The sequence below is a fragment of the Netta rufina genome, assembly GCF_964035555.1.
Source record: "Netta rufina genome assembly, chromosome: 3".
In the NCBI taxonomy this organism is placed as follows: domain Eukaryota; kingdom Metazoa; phylum Chordata; class Aves; order Anseriformes; family Anatidae; genus Netta; species Netta rufina.
This window is the reverse complement of record NC_140125.1, coordinates 43339632-43359640: the sequence shown is the minus strand read 5'-3', so window position 1 is coordinate 43359640 and position 20009 is coordinate 43339632. Positions and strand designations below refer to the sequence as shown.

At 39.5% G+C, this 20009-nt stretch overlaps 1 protein-coding gene across 1 annotated transcript in view; it reads right to left on the bottom strand.

Moving 5' to 3' along the window:
• PCNX2 (pecanex 2) overlaps positions 1-20009 on the bottom strand; it is a gene marked incomplete at its 3' end in the record, with an annotated part of 153254 nt that overhangs the window by 42413 nt on the left and 90832 nt on the right. The window contains exons 22-23 of the mRNA XM_084283877.1: positions 10938-11046; positions 6196-6325 (exon numbers count right to left, since the gene is read on the bottom strand). Coding sequence (XP_084140003.1) covers positions 6196-6325; positions 10938-11046 — 239 coding nt within the window. The remainder of the gene's footprint in view (positions 1-6195; positions 6326-10937; positions 11047-20009) is intronic.

The window sequence follows — 20009 nt, the reverse complement described above, 5'->3', positions numbered from 1 at the left end:
GCAGTATGCCGAGGGCTGGTTTGGAGAGGACATGTGCATACATCTGTGCTACAGCAAGTGGCCAAAGGGCCATGCACACACACGAGGGCACTTGCTAAGAGGAAGATGGCAGGTCAAGACATGGAGCAGGACACGATTTCTTGTAGGACTTCTTTTAGCCTGGGGCTTTACCTGAAGCAGCACCTCAAAGCCCTGCACATCCACTGAAGGGGATTAAAGACCAAGCCAGTGCTGTAGGTACAAGTCCAGTGACAGTGCTGATGGTGTGCAATGTGAAAAAAATGTACCATACAGGTACAAGAGCAGGGAGGAAAGGGTCCTGAGAAGACAATCAGATGAGCAAGTACAATGAGTAACATTCAACTTCAGAGCTCATGAAGAGCTAAAACTGGAGTACAGACAAAGTTGTTCCTCACTGTTCAAATGTTTTGTTTTTCTCTATTCTCTCCCCAATGCCAGAACTGTGACCACACATGTGCCTGAAGAACAGGGTGCAACTTCCCAGAGAGCAGTTTATATTCAAAGTTTCAAGAGAGAAGCTTTTTTTTTTTTTTTTTTTTTTTCCAAAAAACATCTTTATTGGGGAAATTTTCCAGTTATGAAGGAAGAGTAATGAAGGAAGAATAGCAGCAACCTGCTAATGCTTCAGCTTTTGCATCACTGCCAGGTGGGGAGTGCCACTGCCATCAGCAGGAATGCTGTATCCATGGGCAGACCTCAGGATCCCCTAGTAACAAGCTAGGCTGAGGGTTCAAGTATCTAAATCCCTTTGCATCAGAAAGACTCAAAGAATTCATTATGCTCTATCAGGTGACCCATTCTGATTTGAAGACAACACACCAAAAATTCAGACTAAAAGCCATTCATTCATTGATCCTGTTTGTTTCGACTTGTAAGTCCCGGGCACTAATTCCTACGAGGAGCGGCTGAGGGAGCTGGGCTTGTTCAGCCTGGAGAAGAGGAGGCTCAGGGGTGACCTTATCGCTCTTTTTAGGTACCTCAAAGGAGGCTGTAGCGAGGTGGGGGTTGGCCTGTTCTCCCACGTGCCTGGTGACAGGACGAGGGGGAATGGGCTTAAGTTGAGCCAGGGGAGTTTTAGGTTAGATGTTAGGAAGAACTTCTTCACTGAAAGGGTTGTGAAGCACTGGAACAGGCTGCCCAGGGAAGTGGTGGAGTCACCATCCCTGGAAGTCTTCAAAAGACGTTTAGATGTAGAGCTTAGGTTCTGTGATTCTGTGAGTGCCCATTGTGGTTTTTATCTACACGCTGAAACTTATTTATACTATTTTGCTGAGTTTTAAATTATCTTAACACTCAATACAAGCCTGGAGAAGCCCTGAGGCCAACCCAGTGAAGAACTCTCTTAAAAGAGCTGTGGTCACCAAAGGGGCTAACAGAAATAAAACTGAATAGGAACTGATAACAAAGGAACTGTAAGCCCAGTACTGTAAAATCTTTGAACTGGAATACAGTGCTTCTTTCTGCTCCGGTTATAAAAACAGAGAAACAGAAGCAGCCAAACACAAAAATTAGCAGAGAAGGAGAAGCAGTTTAGAAGAAACTGAAAAGATTGCAATGAGCTGCAGAACTGCTTGGTGCAACGTGCCTTTCATGCCAGGGGCTGAAAGCATTCAGAGAAGATTGAATTCTGAGTAATGACAACTGGCAGCGACATAGTCAAAACAAAATATTTCTGAAATTATATTTGAGGAAGTAAGACAAACTAACTCCTATAGATACGGGGAAAAAAGGGTTTTCTTATGCTTAAGTCATGCTATAATTGTTGACTTCAGAGGTTAATGTACCTTTCTTGAAAGTATTCATTATAAATCAATGTCTCAGACTACTGAACTATAAACATCTGCTGCAGTTGTTCCTCTGTAAACATCACCGCTACGGAGGTCTAAGAACATATGAGAAATTAAACAACATAATGAGAAAAGACTAAAGAAAAAAGAAAACCAGCCTGAAAAAGGAGAACGTGAAAGGTCTGAATATGCAGCTCCCAAGCAAGGCCCACAGACAGTTGTGGGTGAATGGCATTTTGTGTTCAGATCAGGGGGTTCAGCAGCTGTACTAGACAAGCCGGATCACAGGGAAACCAGATGCACTAGGATATGTTAAAAAATAACCATTATGGAAGTGGAAGGCTTGTTATTTTATGGGAAGAAGGGAGGGAGCAGATGGGCACATTTCACAGCTTTTTTTCCCACACACGTGCATGATGTGGGGTCAGTCCTGGTTATGTCCACACTGGGAAAACGCTCCCCACTCCACCTGTAGGCTGTGCATGAGGAACAAGTGATGTCAGCCAGTCGGAAAAAAGAAAATGGAAACTGCACTAAATCTGAGACAGGGCAGGTCTTCCTTGCCCTCCATCCCCAGCTAGAAGAACCTTACCAGCAGCTATTTTCCAGACCACAATGACAGAGCAACAACATACTGATGCACTTGGAGAAAAGAAAGACTTGTTCACATAGTCTCAGACACAGAGAGGCATCCAGTAGTGCCATTCTGAGATAACTGGCAACTTAATCACAGCCTCTTTAGAGACACTTAACTAATTTAGTTACACCACACAGTAATTCACTAGAGACCCTTCAAAGCAAACACAAGCTGTGCCTTCCCCAAAAATAGGCACCAAACCAGATGACCAAGAAAGAACAGAGGCAGGAAGGAGCAGGGCAGAGGAGAGAGAGGCGTGTAGGCACTGAAATCTCTGGATTGCTGCTGGCAGTGTGCTCTTTATGGGGACAAGTCACAGCTGCAGCAGAGAAGGGGCTGCTCCGCGTGATCCAGGGATTAGACCCACTGGGGAATGAAAGGAAACTTTCTACTCGGTTCTGCCTGCTGCCATGTCCAAGATACAAAGCAAGATAAGAGGACAGAAGGAGGGGGAGAGGCAAAGTGTTTAAGAAAAAAAGCAAAGCAGTGGAATGAAACAACAGCATTGGAACAAGCACTATGCTTTAAAGTGCCTATACATTAAATAAGATTTACTGCTATTTCCTTTTCTCTCCCTGCCATCTATGGCCTAATCATTCTACCAGCTGTGAAAATACAGAATAAAACAGGACTCTTCAAACTGGGAAGCAGAACCCAAGCTAACGACAGGACAAACCCAGTGTAGCATCAAACCTGTTTTTTTGTTGACGTTGTTTGTTTGCTTTAAAGAGAAAATTTCTCACAGTTGGACTCCCATGGGACAAGCAGCTCATGAGAGCAGGCCAGCTTTCTGAATTCACGCCCCTCTCTTTTCAACAACAATGGCAGCAAAAGCTGTAAAAAATGGTTGCATGACAAGTTGTTCTTTCTTAACCTCCCCCCTTATTGCCCTTTTTTTTTTTTTTTTATCTCTTCTTTAAAATCACCCATCCCTATCCCCCCAGAAAGGTCCACAGAAGTGCACACACTAAACAAACAGCGTGTGTTGACTCCGGGGAAGAACACCCATGCTCTGCACACACGCCGCCAGAGCACAAATAGGCACAGTATGATTCCTGAATTTTGAAGAGCTTGCTAGGAATTTCACAGTTTGCTCACTGTCAAAATGAGCTTTTTTTTTACTTTTTCTTTTTAACCTACTTGAGTTCCTCCATCTCCTTGAAAAAAACAAACAAGCTATTGTCTCAGTTCTCTGAGACTTTCAGCTCCAGATCACATCACCTGGAGTGGCAGATGTCCCATCAGAAACCCAAGGAATGGGGTGTGTGCTTCATTGGGTTACACCCAATGTTACCCAGGGGTGTACGCTTCCTTGAGTAAAAAACTGGGTGCATGGCTGGTCTCAAAGAGAGCAGTGAATGGAGTTAAATCCAGCTGGAGGCCAGTCACTAGTGGTGTCCCCCAGGGCTCACTGTTGGTGCCGGTTCTCTTCAGTACCTTTATAGATGAGGTCAGTGGAGGAACCAGAACAACTTTCCCCTCTAGTTCAAGTTCCTCAGCCTATTTAACTCCATGGCTCTGATAGAAAGCATTCATGCCATCTCTTTGAGTTTTTAGATATGGAAGAGTCAAGATCTAAGGCAATAAAGCAATGCTAGTCTTGCTTTATTCAATTATTTCAAGCGTTTTGTAGGAAATTTCCCTATTCTTAATACAATATTACTCCCTTCCCTTATCTTTTTGTCTTTTTACTGTATTCCTTTAATAACCCAGGAATTTTTCTTTCAAACTCTAACTCTTCTCAGTTCTTCATGTGAGGGACGAAATACTGAAACTCAAGTGAGGGAAAGGAGAATCAGAAGTGCTAGAGATCAAATGAACATAAATTTAGGAGGTGCACGTTGTGGAAGGCCACAGGTTCAGACAGTTATTTTGCTTTGATAACTATCAGTCTTCTACAAAGCTGTTTACTACTTCTGAAAGGTTTTGGGGGGCCAGGTTGCGGTTTCTGTGTTTTAAGTGAGAAGACCATAAAAGATACATTAGAATTTCTAACATCCAAGCACAATTTTTTTCAGTCTAATGTGAGCATTCACATTGAAGACAAAGTTGTAGTGAGTGATTATTTTGAACAGACAAATGGGAGTGGTTTAAAGCATTAAAAGTGTTTGTTTTTCACACTCAAAAATGATTAGTGCTAACTTCTTTATTTCCTTTGATGGGGATCACTGACAGTCACTACTGACAAAAACCAGACCCCCTAATTTAAATATCAAGCACTATATTTTGAAATTCCTTTGGATATCTTCTGTTCACGTTGTCCCAAAAGCCTTATACCACCAAAAGCAAATGAAAATGGTCCCAGCTATTTCCATGTACAATAGCCTACAGATACCACACTAATCTAACACCATGGAAGAAATGTACAACCACTGAGCTCAATTCTCTAACCTGTACCTAGAAAAGAAGCCACATGCCACATTAAAATGTTCTAGCTGAAGTAAAATGCAGCAGATGTTCAATTCTCCCACTTCCTACTTAATGTGGTTCAAGGTTTCTGTCAGAAAATATAAAGCTGTCTGTGGGATTGGCAGTAGCTTCCTGCTTTTCCAAGCCTGCCCTCAAGTTTCACTCCAATGAAATAATGAACCTGCTGACCCAGAAAAGGATGTGTGAGAAATAACTTTATGAAGATCTGACGCCAGTGTACAAAACTTGGCTCACCCCAAAACCCTTTCACAAATCTCAGCATATCCAGAAGCTTTATGTAACTTGGCTTTGTCTCAGTAGTTTCTGTACAGAGGAGTACATGTGCACTCACTGACACAAGTCAAATTAAAAAAAAAAAAAAATCTTCAAAAACTCATCAGACCATTTCCCCTAAAAGATGGAAGAATCAATTACTACAATTTCAAGTTCTGAATTCTCTGAAGGTGCTCAGATGCATCAGTGGTATTGATACCAGAAGTGTGATAAATGTACAACACTTCTCAATAGTCTGGCCAAATCCTGCTTTGGCCAATGCAATTTTTACTTTGTACCTTCTGTTGCTGTTCTGCAGATGCCACAACTTACTCAGAGCCCGGTTACATGTTACTAGGTATTTGCTCTGAAAACTCTCTCTACTTGGAAAGGACAGAGTTTTCCTGCCTCTACCACTCTTGTTGGGAACCCATTAGATTCCAGTTACCAAGAGCTTTGAAATCCTACAGGGTAAAAGGAGCAGAAAGTCTTTATTCAACCTGTTCAATATTCTAAGTTTACCTCCTTCTGAAACCAAATGAATGATGGCTAAATTCTGACAAAATCAATTCTTATGTCAAACTCTAAGATCAGATGTAGCAAGTAATTACAATGCACACTCATCATCACTTCTCTATGAGAGTTACCTGCCACAGCCCAAGTGCTACCGTTTCAGCAGGCCAGTATAAAATATATTAATGCAGCCTGACTTTGGTGCCAAAGGCTTATCAGATTTAGTTGCTAACAGTAGCTAGCAAGACAAAAAGGGCTGACAACTGGGAGTTTCACCGTGTTTTGTTTTCACAGCTTCATTACTGTATGCCTGCACAACAAATGCAACATGACACCTCATCTGTAGCGTGCTGATAATTGTTTAAATACACGTTCAGAAATAACTAAATAACCATGAAATAGTAAAGCACCAGAATCAAGATTCAAAGGTTAACCTCTCAAGGCCTACAAGAATTTAAGGAATATCTTTGGAAAGAAAAATATCTCCACAAATGAAATGAATGAGAGCAAAACCTTTAAAAATAACAAGTGTAGAAAACTTTTGAATAGTCTTACTTGTAGTTTTTCTCCCAGAACTTGATCGGTCTTGCATATGATGCGATAAAGATGACACTACCAAGAAATGGACTCAGCGGAGTAGAAAAGACTGAAGTGGCCAGAGTTTGGAAAAAAAGCATAGCAGAGTCTGAAAACTGCAAGTTAAGGTAACACAAATGATTTCATCATACTATCAAAACATTGTTGAGGCAGCTCTTCAAAGCATTTTTGCCTTTTTATTATTTATTTTACCAAAGAGGTGGAGGGAGGAGAGGAAATGAAGGCAGGCAGTGCCAAATTGCCAATTACCAGCATGTAATCTGTGGCTTTTCAGTGCTACACAGCTGTAATGGAGGTGACATGTCTGAACAGAGTATGGTATTAGCAGGGTGACTGTCTAATCTCTGCCTGAGGACAGATCCAGACTGTAGCCAGAGCAGTGAAGTGCCCTTTTCCAGCAACCAAGCATATCTTCAACACAAAGTGGCTTTCGAGAGGTCTGACAGAAAGGGTTTAATTCACACACACACACACACACATATTAATTTTCTTGGAAATTCTTAGTTCTGCGCATTAGTCTTGCTTCCAGTGAATCCAGCATTGCCTCCTGTGAGTTTCTGCTTTTTCTAAGATTATCTAGTGTATAGAGAAATAACTATGCCTATACAATCCAACATGCTGCCTCAAAATCATGCTTTCAAGTTAGTTTTTACTGACCATTTAATATTCCATGCTGACTGAAAGGTTAAAAAAAAAAAGTGTAAAAGTGTTCTGCATTTCATGCTTTTCAAAACATATACAAAATGAGAAGGTGAGGGCAGGGGAATAAAAAACATCACCCAAACACCATCATGAATGCCTGAATCCATGGCTTACTTTAAATGTAAATTCCTATTCCAGGCTGCTGGAAAGCATCTTAGAAGATAGGCAAGGATACGAAAAACATGCATGTTAAAAGGAACATGATTTAAAAACAGAAACACACACACACACACAAATAGGCAAATTAAATGTTAGGGATCAACTCTTCTTTAAATCATACCGGGACCATGAAAGCTTGGGAAAATAGTTTCCAAGTTGGCATAAGAGACCAGTTGTCCTTCCTTACGCTTCTCTTGGGAAGAAAGTACTAAAGAAAAATGCCAAGGACAAAGGAGCAATGATCAAAGTACTGCAATTAATTGCATCTCAGACTAAAATTACTGTCAAATCACACAGTACCCACAGTCCTTTAGCTTACTCTGTTCTAATAATGTGTGTCCCACAGTCTGAGACTTTACAATAATTATCTTTACACGTGTAGCATCATTTGCAGCACACTATTTCCATAAAACAGCTCACTAGCCATGCTTTCAAAGTAATTTGCAAGATCTAGAAACAAATATTTGCCAAGAGATATCTCTTGAATCCCTCAAACGTATTAAAAGAGAGTGGTCCTGAATGGTGTCTTTGTGCATTAGCAAACTTGCAAAATGAGCTGCCCTCAGAGTCTAAAGTTCAAAAAGCAACAGAGAGCACAGAGCAGGAAGCAAGTGCATCAAAAGTTAAACTGTCATGTTATGCTGGAGTCATAACCACCATTGGCTGTAAAAGATGAACAAGTATTTACAAGTGTCAGATAAGGGAAGGAGGCACTGAAGCTGAAGAGACAAAAAGAGAGTAAGGAGGACAGATAAGGACAGTAAATCAAGTTTTCTTAAGAGGGTTCTAATGCCATTATTGATTTTAAAACTGCCACCATCATGAGTTAAGACATTTAGGACTCCCCTGTGAACTGCTTGTGTTAAAGGCATAAGCAGTAGCAACATTTTTATTTTTGCTGAAAGACATAATGCTCTGCTGTATGCAAGTTGGAAGCCATTTCCCATTAGACTTGTGAAGAGTGGTTTTAATAAAGTGTTTCATGTATGTAAGCATATCACAGGAACAAGTAACAGCACCAGGCCGACTTACCTACAGCTGATGTGTACAGTGGCATACAGATGTATATACATGGTGTATGCAGATGTATATACATAACTGTCAAAAAGGTACAGGCATACTTTCCTGTTCTACGTCCCAAGACAGTTCTCCTGCATGCCATCTTTGTTATGCTATATGCTGCAGAAGCAGAACTTTTTTCTTTGAGAATAATGGATTTTCTTTTTTAAGGTGGCCAAAATCAAATTTTGAGAATTAACTAAAAACCGTTCAGTGTGAAATAAAATGTTCCGTTTGAAGATTACGTATTATTTAACAATCTGTTTGAATTCAAATTAGCTTCAAAACAAGTGGCTGGAAAGGTTGATGGTTTCAACATCTTCCACCCCTTTTTTTCAATACAAAATTATGGGATAAACCCAGCCCAAACCTTCTGATGCCTCAAACCCACATTTTTAATTGCAATTACTATGGGCCAAGACATTTGGTCACTACCAGGCACAAGATCACTTAAGAGAGTGGGACAACCAAGTTTCAAAGGGCTTCCTTTCCTGACGCTAGAGCTGTAAGCCTGAAACAGCCAAAGCAGGAACTCTGATAGATAGAATAATCTGAACTACAAGCACTTTTTTTTTTATTATTTATTTTCTTCCAAATCTCTCTGTTCATTTATTAGGTATTCCTTTGACTACAAACTAGACTGACTTTCTCAGTGTGCTGACAATTTAAGGGGTACAGACACATAGCCTCATCTTACCCATTTAAGCATTGGGAAGTGAAGCAGCAGCTCTCAGCTCCAGCCAGAAGCCTATTCCTGTTCCCGGTGTTTCGGTTCACAGAACCGCAGGATTAGGAGGGACTTCAAGGGGTCACCTAGACCATCTAGCGGCCACAGCCAAACACGTATGTCTCCTGACAGATGTTTGTCTGAATTCTTTAATGTCTCTAATGGTGGAGACTCCACAACCTCCCCCAGGCAAAGCTCCAGGTGTGTTGCCCTTTGTACCCTGCACGCCTGAATTAAATGCACTAAAGTGAGAGGAACTTCTCATATCACTGAGCTCTATGGCAAAAGCTCACCGAGGCACTTTGAAGTTTAAAAATTGATGTCCTGTTTGCAGAAGTGATCTAGGCCATTAAGAGCCACAAATAATTAACTCTGCAAAGAAATGGTAGGCTTAGTGCCTCTGCAAACTGCAATACTTATTCATTAGTACTGTCTGCAGGGTTATGGTAACAACAAATAAAAATACTGTGCAGAATGGCAGAGTTATTGTTGTTGTGGGAATGGTAACTTTTACATTTAACCAGTATCTTAATTGCAACATTGCCTTGAAAGACAGATTTGCATTTACAAAGGAGATTGTAAATATAAATAATAGAAAGCTAGTCAAGATCACTTCGGTAATAACTGTGTACATAAACTGAATCCTGCTTAGTTAACTGCTTTCCATTTTGCAAAGCTTAATTGGTACTTTCATCAAGAGTAAAGTTATCACTGCACAAAATATATGACCAAAGGGAAACTTGTTGAAATATAATCTTAGTTGTTAGATGTTTTGCTAAATAACGTTATATGTACATTCCTGCAATTCATACCTACAACGGAGATGAAAACCAATTTTCTGTTGTGAAATTCCGTAAATTTGCTACAAATCACTCCAAGTGCTCTGATGGATCAAAACTTTTTAAAGTGTTTTCCTCTTGTAAATAGCCAATTTAAAGCTCTCCTTTTGGGAGTTGTTCTGGCTTCACTTCTCTCTGTTCAAGACTCCCATTTATATTTCTTAACTCTAAACAAAAGCATAGCTACTCAATGCAGCATATAATTCAGTATATCACAGCAAAGAGCAAAGGGGAAAAAAATCACCTGAGGGGGAAAAAAAATATATACTCTCTGTGAGATGAAAGGGACAAAGACTTAAACTTATATATCTAATAAGCAGCACAAAGTAAATTCTTCAGTACATCTGAACTAAAAGCATCCAACTCTTTTTCCACAATTTTGGTTGGAAGGGAAGGAAGAAATGAAAAGCTTGTCTCTGAAAATGGTTTACATACCAATAAAATTTAACTGATCAAATTTAATTATTTTTTTTTAATAGTCATTTTCCCATGTTACATCAATATTCTAACTGAATTAGACCTTAAAGTGAGATGTTTTTGTTCAGAAAATCTTCTCTGTGACAACGGTCACAGCCCTGGAAAGGGCACTGAAACATTTTCTGAAGTATTTTAGCATTGATGAACATACTTATAAAACACAGTGGAAATGTAAAAAAATGTAAAAAAGGAGAGTGCTTTTCAGTCCCACAGTGAAAAACATACACAGAAATAGTAAAATCCAGCTTCTGAAATGCAATAAGTAAATAAATCAGGACAGTTGCAACAGGAATTAGCTCACTGACATGAATTTGTATCTGAGATACTAACTGGAAGCAACTGAGGAAGTACTTAATATTTTAGAGCTCAATCAGCAATATGCCCAACACTTTACAAAACCAGCTTCTGTATACATAAAAGTCTACCCAAGCTGAAGGGAGTATGCCAGCCATACCATTTCTTTCCAGACGTGTCAGAAGTCGGTGCTCTGAACTGTCGAAGTTGAGAAGTGGGCAAGCATAAATAAAGCAGTCTGAGTCAGAACTTGGTTTCCCAGTTTCAAATCCCATACAGTCAAAAAACAGAGAAAGCTAGATTCCCCAGGAGGTGATTTAACCATTTTCGCATTTTAAAATACAAGCTACCTGGAAACTTCACACCTTGTTCAAACACTGTAGCTAAATTATATACATGAAAAGGAATTTGAGAATAAAGAAGAATAAATTTATAAAGGATATGAGGTATTGCAAAGAGCTGAGCAAAAACATGGAATGACGACCCCCACGCAATCTGCCAGGGAGCGATGTACGTCATGATGAACTGTAACTTTTGCAGTAGGTCCCACAGCTGGAAAAAAAAAAAAAGTGACATTTTAGGCACTGAGGTAAATTTTAACTAATAATATCTGAAAATAACACATCTTTTAAAACTGTGCAGCAGAATGAATGTGAAATAGCTTATATTGCGTTATCTTTCATTGGCATTACAGCCTTACTTTAGTAAGGTACAAAAACCTATTCTTCATTTGAAATTCACACTTACAATTAGGTATATTCTTAACCACCATACTGAAGTACCAGATTACCTTTCTGCAAAAACATGTCTGTTTTCATTGGGAAAACACGTTTCCTACTACTTTGAATAGGCCAACAGGTTCTGATTTTTGCTGCATATATCACATTGCCAGGAAGAGACTCCCGTATTACAGAAGAGACCCCAGGAGAAAGTGGATATAGAAAAAAAAGGAAGCTCGAAGTGTGATGCATGTGGCTCTGCACATGGAAACTAGGCACATTTCTCTCAAACACAAGAATTTTATTTGTTGAATCAGTAGGAGATGCTATCTCTATCTGAGCATATGCTTGGCATTAACCATGAATTGTAGCTGCATTTTCAAGATCAAACCATCCTACCATAAACATGCTGCACTAACGTGATTTTTTATTGTGGCACTGGACAAATTGGAAAACATTGAATTTGCTTTTGCTTCCTGTAAAATATGCTTGGTGCTGCAACTAGCAGCTTCTGATTCAAGAATGATGTGTACTTATTTCCTGGAATACATTTTTCTTTTCTGCCAGCTCTCTTGGCATCAGGCCAGAACAGATCTTTTGTCTTGCCTGCACTGGGCTATCAGATTCATATTGCAGTGCGGGTTCCTGACATGCTGTTGGGAAAGATTTGGCCATCAATAGTCATTAGTGCTCAAGACACACACAAGTTGAGAATGAACCAGGAGTACACGCAATATTTCATGCTCGCATAGCAAATACACACTGAATTTCTCGTAATAAATCTTCTAACCGAGTTAATGAAAAATAAGACATTGCCAGTATCCCGAAAGACACTGAAGATATGTCAATACTGGTATATTAAACACTTCCAGGCAACACACCCAGACATGGGTATTGTGTACATTCTTAAACTGGTAGAAAGGTCCCTAAGCAAGGTTTTGGGCCAGTCCAGCCAGCACTCTTCAAGCAATTCCCAGGCACGGTTTGGAATGAAACTCCTCTGTGGTTCACATCCAGTTGGCAGCTCTGTACCTCCACCTGCACACAAGCTGGGAGAGTTGACTAGCACGGACACAAGCTTCTCCATGACAGCTGCCTCAGCATCACAACACGGTCCTAAGCACAATTTATTCACTACCGTGTTGACAGCCAGCGAGGATACACCTTCACTGGTTAACTCATTTCATCTGCCTCTAAGTTTCCACCCCCAACGTAACACTTGACCATCTGCATCCACATCAGTAACGCACTTATAAGATGTTTCCCTGAGCTTCCCTACCAATTCTGTTGTAAGTAGTTGTAAATGAACTGGGAGGGTGGCACAGAATGACTAATAGCATTAAAATGTTTTGGTCTTTGTGTCACCAAACAATTGCACAGGCAGAGCACACTCCAGTTTTAACTGATAAACCTTCCAGTTGCAGTGGACACAGTGCTTCTCCTGTATTCTGTGCTTTGGCACAACTCAAAGTAGGTAAAATATGCAAAAATACAGTTTCTGTTAACTCTGCGCAAGCATATTATTTAAAATCACCAAAGCTCAGATAAAAACTAGCTGCATGATCTCTTCAAGGCACTGCCTGGTTACCCCTGCTTAATTTAACTATGAGAAATTCATATCTTGTCAACTTTGTTTTCTCAAAAATACTACATGTGACTCAAAAACTACAACATCAGATAAAGTAGGCAAGTAAAACCGAACTGAAACTAGAACTGACTCGTATTTATTTGAACCCTGTTTAGGAGGTTGGAGGATTGCTTTGCATTGTTTCATTTTTATTTATCTGAAATGTCTGAATGAACAGCTGGGAGAAAAGTTATATCCACTAACAATTTAAGTGAAGGGCTGAAAAAGCTAATGACTGAAGTGAAACCTCAAAAATTCAGAACTGCTGCATAACCCAGCACAGTTCTGCCCACTACAGATCGAAATCACAGTCATAAATCACCCCAGCTGTGCTCAAAGCTCAGGGTTCATCAAAAGGTTTTCAAACCTCAAATAAAATGCAGGTTTTGCATTTGCTAGGAAACCAAATCCAGAAGGAGACCCTCCTGGCTTCTTGTTCCATTACATCATTTTCATGGTTCTTTAATATTTACAAATTCTTGCAAAATAGGCCATGGAGCCTAAACTTCCCTGCTGCTTACAGCAAGCCCTACTATTTCTTCATTCACCACTGCTTGAACTTGCTGTTGTTTCCTTCAGCATTTGCCTCTGAGCTACTGCTTCTACAAAACAGGCGACTGAGCTTGTTTTCATTCGCAAGAACGTGCATGTAAGAACACTCGAGTGAACCTCTCTTAGTTTTTGAGAGCCTTGTGACACTGCACCTAGGGGCCTGGAAATGTGTGATTTTCAAGCTATTGCTTTCATTAAGAGTTGTCAAGTGCCTCTAGTACTTCTTAAATTACTGTTGCCAGGGCATGCTCTGCAAAACACCTTAAAGGAAACTTGCCATCACCATTTTACATATCTAAATATACTTACTAAAGGTAATGTCATATAGAGACTACAGCACAGAGATTTAGGAAGGCGGGATTTGGGTTTACTTTCTCTCCCTTTTTTTCTTTTTCCTAGAAACATATGAAAAAATATTGCTCCTTAGCAGTTTTAGCCAATTCACTACATATTTTCTTCTCTTTCTGATACAGGAACTCCAAGGATCGACAAAGTGCTATGGCTTTACTCACAGAAAAACAGAAGCTGCTAAAGTTTGCCTACATAAATACAAGGAAGCTAATCCTCAGAAACAGCTGTAGTTGAAATAAGTGAATGACTAGCCACATTTTGGTCTTCAGTAATCATAAGACATTAGTACATGTATAAGAGGAAAGCCTTCAACACCTTTTAAATTGTCAGAACCAATTAAAATTAGAAAGGGTTAGGAAAGCCAAACCCATCTGGAGTTGAATTGAGTGAGGATGGTAAAAGGGCAACAGGAAGGATTTCTACATAGCTATCAGCAGTAACAGGAAGACCAGGGAAAGCATGGACCCACTGCTGAATGAGGCAGGGGACCTGGTGAAGGACAAGGTACTCAGTGTCTTCTTTGTTTTGGTCTTTACTAGGACAACTTCAGGAATCCCTTTGCAGCTAACAACCCAGGGATGAGTGGTGTCACAGGTTGAGGAGGGCAATCATTTCACCCTCTATTCAACACTTGTGAGACCATATCTGGAATGCTGTGCCCACTTCTGGGCTCCCCAGTACAAGACAGACATGGAGCTACTGGGTCGTGTCCAGTGAAGGGCCCTGAAGATGGTTAAGGGACTGGAGGATATCACGTATGAGAAAAGGCTAAGAGAGCTGGGATTGGTTAGCCTCAAGAAAATAAGGATCCTTGTGAAGGCAACGTGTATAAATGTATGATGCAGGGGACTAAAGAAGGTGGAGCCATACTCCTCTCAGTGATGCCTGTGACAGGACCAACAGGCAGCAGGCACAAACTGAGATATAGGAAATGGAACACGTGAAGACTTTCCACTGTGAGGGTGGCTGCGCATTAGAAGAGGTTGCCAAGAGAAGTAGTGGGATTTCCAACCTTGGAAATATTCAAAACTCAGCTGGACACAGCTCTGAGCAATCTATTGTAGCTGAACCTACTTTTAAGCAGCTGGGTTGGACAAGACGAACTTCAGAAGTACCTTGTAGCCTCAACCATTCTGTGATTCTGTGAATCATGAAATTTATGCTCAGTAAAGTTTGTTCTGAATGAGGGTAATAACTTGCTCTTGATAGATGTAAAGTATATTTTCAAACAGTGCTAGTTACAAAAGGGGGAAGCTTCCCATTTGAAGGGAAAACGTTAAAAAAAATCTGTGCCAAGTTTTTCCCATCTTCATAACCTCCTTAAACACATATAAAACACTAATTTTTCTTTGAGACCTCTACATCCCAGTTTAGGATGATTTATCAGTGGATATTTATATTGCACTTTCTTAGAACTTCAATGTTTTCTACAGTTCATTAAGCAGAAAAATGATATATTTTTTTAGGGTATAAAGTTCTAATGCTCCTAGATACCTCTACTCATATGACAGTTTTGCACTCTAAACAGTTTTTAAGTCTTTGATAAAGAGTTTAAATTATCAGTATACTTAGCGAATTTAAACTACCACTTTCTTACTACTGTCAAGTGAAAATGCAGAATATGCATCTGCCTTTTATATTTATTTTATACGGACACAACACATTTTATCATCTTAATCATCCTTAAGTCTTCTGTGCGTTCTGATGCCTCTACAGAATGTTAGTGCATAAACTAGTTTTCTATGTGTCTATACAAAAAGTAGAAGCAAAGACTAATTTTTTAAGTATTTCTTTTAAATCTGGTTATTCTTACTTAACCAAACTTAAATAATACTACAAATTAGGAACGTGACTTGAAATTAATATTAAAAAAAAGATTTGGGAGTCGGAAACACCACTAAAATGTCATCTCCTTTTCCCAGTTTGTTGTATCTCAATGATCTAGACAGAGATTAACAGCTGAATTTAAAAGACACTGAATGTGAGATGGAGACTATGCAATGCCTTCAGCCTTTGGCAGCCTGTCTATCTGTCTAGCATCTGTTAGGACTCTGTGTGGGCAGACTCCTTGGCAATACTGGGACTAAATAATGCATAAACATTAAAATTTCCTTGCTAAGCTTGAATTTTGCTGTGTTTTAAAGAAGTATATGCACACATTGGTTTTAAACAAAAATAACTGTCATACACATATGGCTCCATGTGCTGTATGCAACACAAAAATGAGAGATTAAAAAAAAAACACAATTATTCATCACTTTGAGAAGTTATTTCTTTATATTCCTGTTTAGATCCTAAGAACTTGAGCCTTGGACTAAGATATTCAGATACTGAGGGCCGGGTGTGTGTGTGGGGGAACTACGACACAGGCATTTAATTTTTCACGTTAAACTAATTCCAGTCAGTTGGTAGCTGGAGTAGTCTTGGAAGTAAATTCTGATATCTACTGATACATTTTCTTTATTTGCATTTATATGCATATTTATGTCAATAAAATTTAAGATATATTAAAATTGAAACATTATAAGTATGCACATGTTAATGGATATGAAATTAAACTTGGGTGAAATAATTTTATTCTAGTTTGCGGGTTTGCTTTGCAGATCATTGACTTTCTAGTTTTCATTTAATGCTATTTGAAACACTTTTCACCTACAAAATCCTAAAAAACAAGATTTACTAGAAATATTAAATCTTTTTAATGCTTGTGCATAAATCATTATGACATTTTATTGGTGTATTTGAATACAGCTAAGTTTGAATCTATGACAAATTCTTTCCAGACTGTCTTTATTTGCTTCTGCTTACAGACATTTGAAGCCTTTATATTGTGGAATTTCAACATCATTGTCTAATGCAACATATATAAGAGGATGAAATTATAATGAGTCCAAGGCTCCAATACCAAATCTTGTAGGATTATACTCCTGAAACACAGTGTTCAGCACCTCACATCAATGGTATACAAAACAGGTATGTTTTAAACAGGTGGAGTAACAAGTCTCTGAAGCCTTAAATTTTAAGTTAAATGTTAAACATCAGGCATAAATATGATGAGGATTATGACAATATGAAGATGATAAGACATACCAGCCCTGGATATGCTCATGGCAGAGGCTGCTGCTTCCAACATTGTCAGCTAACAGCAAAAGCCCAGGGAAGGAGACTGTGGTACTAAAAGAAACCACCTCCCCTGTTTCCCAAGATGGGCAAAAAAGGACAAGATCACAGATAATCAGCTTAATTTGCAGAGGACTGAACAAGTGAACTAAATCATCCAGGAGCTGTACCGATCCAGCTTTTTCAGTGAAGCCTTCACAGGCACGGCTGCAACTTTCTAGAGATTTCCTTTAGATAACGTAGACATAAAAATGCACAGAGTTGTGTGTTGAAGCACCAGATACTCAAGATTTCTCTCTCAGTGCTTGCATCAACAGATACAGCACAAGGCTCTAACAGCATGAATGTAAATGAGTATTGTCCTCAATATGTAGTGAGCCAGACAGATCCAGGGAGCAGGTGTACATCCTCCTGCACCCAAGACTGTTTGTCCTAATCTAAAAGAAAAACACACCCAAAAAATAAAAAAAGGAGAGAAAATTAAACTGGGGAATAGCACTGGGGAGTAAAGGCTAACAAAGAGGTCAGTGACAGAACACTGAATGAAAAATCAATTAAACCACTTCTCCAATATTCAAAGGAAACATGAAGTGTACAATGCTCAAGAGAGTTAAGGAGTCTACAGAAAATACCACTGGGATTATCCTGTCAAATATCAGATATAGCCTTGGGTATTTTACTCAGCAGAAAGTGTCTTAACAGGGTTTATATACCAGATATCAAAAGTTGAGGAAACAGCTGTGAGCAAAGAAGGTGCAGCTGATTAAGACACTGGATTTCAGTATGCCTGGATGGCAAGAAATGGATTAAAATACGAATTAACAACTTAATGCCAGAAGCTTTGAAGTGAAACATCAGATTTAGAGTAGGATGGAAAATCAGAAGGAGACAGAAAAAAGAGTGAGGCTTTTGACTTATAAGTAGCACCTAAATCCACTGGAACACTCAGACAAACCAAGAGTTTTGTTGCCGCAAAGGTTAATTACCTTAACAAAGCACTAAGAAGGTCAATGCACTTGGCAGTGCTTTCTCATAAAATGAAGGAAAATAAGATGACATGCATAATTTCTTCCCTGTCCAAGGGACTGTGCTGTAGATGTTGAGCTCTTACAGAGTTAAGCCTGATCAACACGTCTGGCAGGTTGCTACAAGCCGGTGTCTTAGCTAGAGTTACTTTGACATTCAGATGATCTTTCATAAATATGTGACATTGGATACTATGGCAAAAAGAAGCATACAGAAAGAGAAAAGTTTGTATAAAATACAAAGTGAATAAAAAAATGGGCTCCTTATTAGCTGGAAAATGTATTCTGGGAAGGAAGAAGAAACATCAGACAGGGAAATTGTATTCTTAAGTGAGCTCAGCAGGGGTAACAGTATTTAGGCAAATGAATTCAGTGTTAATGAAGGCAAATTTAACAAGCTCTGGTTCTTTGATTATTTTGCCTTATGCATGAAGACAAATTCAGAGCCCTCAGTGGATTTGACTATCAGAAAATATAAGGTGATTTCATATTTTAGTATTGCTAATTAGTTCATCCACACACACAAATTAAGAGGCCATTAGACTGCCTGCCAGTAGCATACAAGGCACTGAAAGAGATATATTCCTATACATTAGAGGGTTAATGGCAGTGGGTCTTATCATTCCCTTCAGGATGGGTGTAGTAGATGTAAGCTCGGCGTGGTTCCTTCTCTGGGGTTTAAAGGAAGTTGAATGGATTTGTCAAAAACTGATATTCTGAAGTGCAGAATTCAACAGGTTGAATATCTCAGTTGTGCTCTACACATGAAAGATACAGGTAAAAGAACCAACTCACCACAGCCTGGCATACAGGAACCTCCAATATGCTGCTTTTTGCTCTGAGCTGTGAGCAGACAGGCAAAAAACAACAAAAACACCCACAGAGATCGCAAGAAGCAACCACACAGTTTACAGGGCAACCAACGCTGATTGCAATGGCAATGCCAGCTTAGATGCTTACAGATTGAGGGAATCAGAACAGCACTTATGATCTTGGCATAAGTGCTATTCTTGCAGCAGCTATTTCCATCCTTGAAGTCCTGTATCATGAAGTTCAACTTGAATAGCCAAGAAATTGCATGCTGAAACCCACTGTCAGGCACATAAAATCCAATTACAGTACAGAAGAGAGGCAAGATGATCAGCTTGCTCCAGGCCTAGATGGGTGCTGCAGACCTAGTGCTGGCCTACGTGAATGGCTGTAGCACAGGTATAAGAAACTCAAATATTTTCAAAGTGGATTGTAAACCTGCTCCATCCATTTGTACTGGCAATCTGGTATGAAATACTAGACAAGATAATTTTATCAAGCCAAAAAGGTATCTGTGTAGCACAGCATGAAATACGCGGGCAGTTTCTTTAACCAACTAGATCATGTAAGAAAGCGAATGCAGGGAAGATGCACTCCAGTCAATAGAACTTATAATACTTTTTGTCTGCTGATGGGGATTCTCCCTCTGTATTAAAATATGGCAAGAATTTGAAGTTCTCAATCTGTGTTACTGGAGAAGGACCACTTTTTTCCATTTACATGCATGTAGATCTTTTCTATGGCTCTAAGAAAGATATAGCTGCAGGAAAAATGGAAACAGGTTGATTTCCCAGTGTCCCCATTCAGGTAAGTTAGATAATGCTACAGGCTCAAGATTCAAACTGCTCACCTATGCATGTTTCCTTGAAAAGGATTCACCCATACAGCCAGACCACTATGAACAGTAGAGTGACGTCTACTTTGGTAGCAATACCCCAACATTCCTAAGCTGTTTTAAGAACCCAACTAAGTCCATTTGAGAGCTTGCTGGTGTCCAGTTTGCCCTGAGCTTGTGAATCTTAATTTACGGGGAAGCAGCATCGACTGATCCTTGGGTACCACCTTGTTTTAAGACATGGTGACTCTTTCCGTGGACCACTTTGTTACTTCTTCCAGGTGTCCATCCACAGGCATGAGGGATGCTGCTGTTTCCTTGTTGCTATGGTCAGCATTGCCTAGGAAGTCTGCAACTGCAGAAAAGTAAACCAGATGCTGTTTGTTTTTTTTTTTTTTTTGTTTGTTTGTTTTTTGTTTTTTTTTTTTTTTTTTTAAATTGCAGACAGGCAACTATGTACACTGCTGGATATTACA